Below are 5,867 nucleotides of genomic sequence, written 5' to 3'. Positions count from 1 at the left end.
ATGTTTCTTTGCACCATTTTTCTATCAAATTTAACCACTACTGTGATTCATAATATAAATTTTCATAGATCAACACACTTTTAACAATTAAGACTAGGCATTTCCGTATGTCCAGAGATAAACAATTAGATAATACACACACACAAGGGAGTTATACCTCATGACTAATAATCATCGCTGTAAATCACAGAAGATAAAAAACCTTGGTCAAGTTTAAAGAAACAGATCAATACTTTAAAATCTTTTTCATATTTTGATCCACATTATGTTATTTGTGTTTTAAGATTCTGCCTTCGGAACATTGGTTCTATAATCTTTAGTTCTCAAGTAAGCTGACTAATACTAAAAGGCGAATAAGCGTGCTAGATATTCATAGTATTGATTGTAGTTGCTTTAATTCAGGGTCCAAACTACCTGTTTCCTCGCCTTCCGGTTCTCTGTATGAATCAGCTATAACCTTTCCCTTACTTAGCACATCTGAAGGCACAGTTTTTAAGAGGCTGAAAAATAAAGCTTAGTAAGAATCACATCTTCTCAATCATTCAAGGCTATGTTTGGATAAAAGTTGGAAAAATATATTTAGAAATTTCAATGCCCATCTCTGACTTTCAAGACGAATGAAAAAACTTGTTACTTTAACTTTTGGTTTTCCCAACTGACGTCCAAACATAAACCAGTTAGGGGAAATAAATATGTGCAAGAGGAAGAAGACACACTGTGGAAAGAAAAACGACAAAAACTACACAAATCACCTGTCTAGAGCGTTAAGGGCGGAATTGATTTTTGCTTTCATTGATTTAACCGAGGCTTCAGGATCCTTTCTTGTTGCATGAAGAAGCAGGGAATCAAGTTCTTCTAGTGACCTTCATAAGCAGAAATCTTACATTGGGTTTGAATTTTTCATATTGAAAGAATTTAATTATGTACCGTGTATAATAGATCAGTGGTTACTCGTGACAGTTCATTCATGCAATTTTTATAGGAAATTGATTACAATACCTCAGACATTCATCAACATCATTGGAAGCAGTTTTACCATTGCCACTGTCAGATGCATACTGTGCCACCTACAAAAGGATAGTGACTTTCTAATTAACTTTCATATCCATAAAGATAACATGATGAGAATGGCTTCAGACAGCAGAAGGAGAAATAGTTTATCCAAAGATATATATCAGCAATGGAATGAGCTATGAACAACACTCATTGAAGCTGTTGGTTGTTCTATGTTGTTTAGGCGTCTTCTGAAATTTGCTTGATAACAGTGGAGACAGTAACGACCTAATAGAGTAGTTTTCGTAGCAAATAGAAGCTTGGTATCAGAATTCAAAGTTGAGGAATTGTATATAAAAAGGAGTCGAAGTAAATATACGAATACTTCATACTCAATCACAAAATTGAAGTTTCATAAACCTTTCAACCGACTCAAAAGGGTGGGAGGGGCTGGGGACTCAACGGAGAATTCTAAATTTTCTTTATAAAGAGAAACGATTGGTGTCACATCTAAAAGAACACCTAATAAGTTAAAGGAAGTCTTTACTTACTGCTCTTATATTTACACGAAGTGATGCTGCGGGCCCGGAACGAAGTAGAGACCGACAGAAGTCATATTGGGGTTCCTCACCCTCTAATGTTTTTTCTGCAGTAGTAAAAAGAAGCCTAAATAAATTTTATATTACCTTCAAATTATGTTGTTGCAAACCTTGTCATATGAACACCGACAGCAATACTAATGACGAGGATACAAAATGGACAGGAACGACAAGACCAGACATGTATTGAGAGGAATGTATGCACACGCATCAGAATTATGTCAAATTTTAAAGTCGGAAACAAATGAACTGTATTTCATTAAATTTCCTTTTGTGAGGTGCTTATTGTTTTTAATGGCTAGATTAGAAAAGGTGGCCAATCAAAGAGATAATCAGGAAACGTTGGAAACCTGGAAAATATAACAAAATACTAACTACAAGTATGGAATAAATAAATAACTTCAAATAATTGAAATCACAGATTTTCTAATATATGGATTCTAGCACGACAAAGGCATTACCTAAGTCCTTGATCTGAAACTCCGTAAGTATGACAGCTGGTACATAAGCCTCCAGAGGATCAAGTTTTTTTCTACAGCATTACAGAACAAAATAGTTTTAAAATCATAGTTCTTTTGATGGAAAAAACAGTTGTTTTAATCATAAATTAAAAACAAAAGCAAATCTAGCACAGAAATAAATCAAACATCCCCTCCCCCTTATACGAGTAAAATAAATAAAATGAATGAACAATGTGCATTAACAATGTAAAGAATTTTTACAAGATCGACCAATCACAAGTCGTTATATTTGTCCTCTTTTCCAATAACTCACTCAATCATTTTTCATGATTTCTGACTTGTTAATATTACAAAAACCACTATAATTATACAAAAAAATGAAACTCAAGTCAAATAATAATTAGTCTAGCATAATGCAAAAACATGTATAATTGAACCATCGCAAAGCTAGCCAATACTGGTGGAGATGTAAAACTGTGAATACTTATCTATCTAAACAGAATAAAACCTCGAAAAACATACGCTAAGCTAATACAAGGAACTAATCGACTAACAAACTTATAACTATAGGAAAAAAGTAACTGATATGCACAGAGTGTAAGCGCAAAAATGATGACAAGATGACCGATACTAATTCATACCTCTTAACATAATTATCGAAAGGACTTGCCTGAACAGCAGCACCTGCAACGTGAAAATGGCAATATCGTGAAACGGATCCAAAGTGTGAGAAGAGTATGAGTGAAACGGCGAAAGAAGTACGCACGGTGAGGAATGAGAAGGAGGTGGGAGAGAAGCAGAGAGAACGAAACCGTGCGCCGCCCCTCACGCCACCTTGGGGACGACACTGCGCACCTCACTCGCTTCGCCTTCCAAGCGGAACACTGCAATGGCCTGTTGCTGCTAACATGCGCAGGGGTGCCAAGTGACGCCATGCCACACAACATAATAGTGTGGCTGGCTTGATGGTTGGCGATATCGTAACCGATTCGGTGGGTCCCACTCTTATCTTCTTAGTTGTCACTTCTCTTTCACTAACCACTCCTCCGCGCCCCCTTCCACATTTTTGTAATTTGCAGATATATCCTTTCCGGCTTCCATAATTATTCTATCCACTCGTTTTTAAAATTCCTCCTCGTTCTAATGTTAATATTTTAATTCGATAAAAATGGACAGTTTCAATTAAAAATATTATTAATTTAAATTTTACAACTATGAATATACCGATAGAGTTAAATAGTTTAGATAATAATTATATATAAAGAATGTTATTTATAGTTGAATAAGTAACATTTTAATCAATTAATATGATTTAGACATAATTATACTTTGATTTTATTTTTTATTTTTTAGTTTCAGTTTGATCCTTTATTGTGTGTGCAAAGAGTTTTTGTGGATAGATGGGAAGTTGTTAAATATGGGCCTATAAAAATAAAGAAAAGTTGCTGCATTTGCAATGATTAAATTGTAGTTATTAACATTTAAACTTGTTCTTTAGAAAATAAGTAGCAAATGTGTATTAAGAGGTAGGTATATATCAGTCTTTTAATCCACGTGTCGTATTCGTCAATAGAATAATATTTGACATAAAACTATTCATAGTTGTTTATATTGAGTTAGTTGTGTGTATGTTTTGAAGACGTAATATAATCTAAACAGCTAAATAAGGGACTATTTAGCCATTAAAAAAGGCAAAGGACTTATTTAATTAAGTCTGTGATTATATGGTTAACAACTCAATAAATGAAATTGAATAATATATGAATTTAATTAAGTCTAGGATTATATGAATTTATTGGGGTTGTGACCTAACTGATTTATGACTGACTTGTATATTATTTTTATTCTTGATAATGTACCTTTCTTGTGTTTCTTGTGTGATTTTGTATTATGGTTATATTTGGTATATAAAAAATAATGTTGCAAATCAGGAAGTTAGTTATAAATGTTTTAAAAGAAATTATTTAAACTTGTTTACATGCATGTAAATAAGTTAATAGTGGATTTTATTAAAACATTAAAATCTCATAATAGATATATTGTAAATGATTTCAAAAGTAAAATTTCTATCGCTGAGATACAGTTTGTTCTATGTTTTACATTAGAAAATAGAATATTAGAGTTGGTAGGTGTGTTAAAATAATGAAACTAAATATTATAAAATTTTAAAATAAATTGATTAAATAAATAGAATTTCTTAAACTTCTCATCATCTTAAACACTCACCTTATCTCTAAAACATTATTTTCTTGAATTCTCTACGATCTTTCTAAGAGTTTTAACTCCTCGATTATCTGTTTGACGACCAAGAGGTGTCTAAACGATCATAACGACAAGTTCTACCTATCCATTCTTTCTAGTCTAGAGCAAGTAAGTTTCAATTCTTTTTTCTCTCTCGTTCTTAAATTGAGATCATGCATTGTAATCCTTTGTCGCATGCGATTCATGATCTCTTTTCCTAATTCTTGATCAATCAAAGGTCCTAAGGACTCTTTTCGCTTCCAATTTGGTATTGTGTACGTGTTTCTAGAGTTCCTTATACTCTAACCAAGGATTTGGCGTTTTTAGAGTTCTTTAGTTTCGATGCGAGATAAAAGAGGCTAGACTTTGTTTTAGATTATGTTTGTGGTGTTAAATTAGTGTGTATATATATATATATATATATATATATATATATATATATATATATATATAATATGATGAATTAACTGAAATGGTGATATTATTCTTGATGTTGAGATAATGATACTTGGTAGAATGATGTTTGTATACTTGGAATTTTGTGATTTTGATGTTTGATATTGTCATGATTGAGTGGGTTGAAGTTGTATTGTTGTGTGAAATTGAATTCAAAGTGTTTGGAATGAGTAGTTATTTAAATCATGAGTTCTAAGCATAAAAAGGGGTTTTTTGGATACGTGAGTTTGAGATATAGGTGTTGAAATGAAAAAATTATTGGTTTATGACTATTGTGTGGTCATTTGGGACTTGCTAGAGGTATTATTTGCTTGAAATCTGATATGGAACATAGAGGTGGTTCATTGTTGAAGTTTTGGGGTGTTTTTAGTGAAAAATTAGGATTTTTGGTAGTGAGATTTTGAGGTAAGGGTTGTGAGCTGTTTTGGGAAGTTGGGAGACTGATATCAAACTAAGAGGCATTTAAAGGAGTAAAACCTGGTGTGGAATGTTAGATTCATAATAGGGTAAGTTCTTGGGCACATTTTAGTTCAACTTTGAGGTTTGACTAGTGAAATCTTGAAACAAAAAGGTTATGAGTAAACTGAGGTATTTGGGTAGGTTATATAGTGTATTAAGACTTGTCCATGTTGCTAGATTGTTGTTATTTAGTGTTGCAAGTGATAGAATTGATTTGGCACTTTTGAGTTGTTGAATTGGTTTGGTACATCTAATTCCTATCCAAATGAGCAATGTAGTACTTTATTTTCATTTATAAATATGTTTTCGTATCAATATTTGTATTACATATTATAATGTCTAAGATGCACCAAAACTATAAAAATCAGGTTACTATAAAAAAACTGAAAAGAATAATCGATTATCACATATGATAATCGATTATTGTCGTCTGAAAATCATTTTAGCATAAATCCTTTCGGCGATAATCGATTATCAAGTGTGATAATCGATTAGAAATAACTTAAAATTTAATTTTTGGTTAAGGTGTCTTGTACGTATATTGTAACACCCAAATATTTTAAAGGGTATTACTGATAGTTGAGACTAAATTAATTCGATATCTCATAGAAACAATCAAACTTTATTTCAATTACTCCAAAGTACAATACCAAACTTA

At 32.1% G+C, this 5,867-nt stretch overlaps 1 protein-coding gene across 1 annotated transcript; it reads right to left on the bottom strand.

Annotated features, from left to right (window-relative positions):
- Positions 1-207: 207 nt before the first annotated feature.
- Positions 208-3,059, bottom strand: LOC108330837 (uncharacterized). Its single transcript, XM_017565412.2, has 7 exons — positions 2,820-3,059; positions 2,695-2,737; positions 2,054-2,124; positions 1,545-1,639; positions 1,000-1,067; positions 753-863; positions 208-500 (listed from the first exon to the last, which is right to left on the bottom strand). The coding sequence occupies exons 1-7, from the start codon at positions 2,998-3,000 to the stop codon at positions 371-373; spliced, it is 699 nt and encodes a 232-aa protein (XP_017420901.1). The 5' UTR covers positions 3,001-3,059; the 3' UTR covers positions 208-370.
- Between the last annotated feature and the right edge of the window lie 2,808 nt (positions 3,060-5,867).

Source organism: Vigna angularis, chromosome 4 (assembly GCF_016808095.1).
Source record: "Vigna angularis cultivar LongXiaoDou No.4 chromosome 4, ASM1680809v1, whole genome shotgun sequence".
NCBI classification, from domain to species: Eukaryota; Viridiplantae; Streptophyta; class Magnoliopsida; order Fabales; family Fabaceae; genus Vigna; species Vigna angularis.
The sequence above is the reverse complement of the archived record's forward strand: the minus strand, read 5'-3'. Positions and strand labels throughout refer to the sequence as shown.

Excerpts from the sequence above, each read along its gene's own strand:
- LOC108330837 (XM_017565412.2), bottom strand. The coding sequence starts at position 3,000 with ATGTTGTGTGGCATGGCGTCACTTGGCACCCCTGCGCATGTTAGCAGC. Across the intron at positions 1,640-2,053 it reads GTTTCAGATCAAGGACTTAG|AAAAAACATTAGAGGGTGAG; the intron begins GTAATGCCTTTG and ends TTACTACTGCAG. Across the intron at positions 501-752 it reads GCCCTTAACGCTCTAGACAG|CCTCTTAAAAACTGTGCCTT; the intron begins GTGATTTGTGTA and ends TTTATTTTTCAG.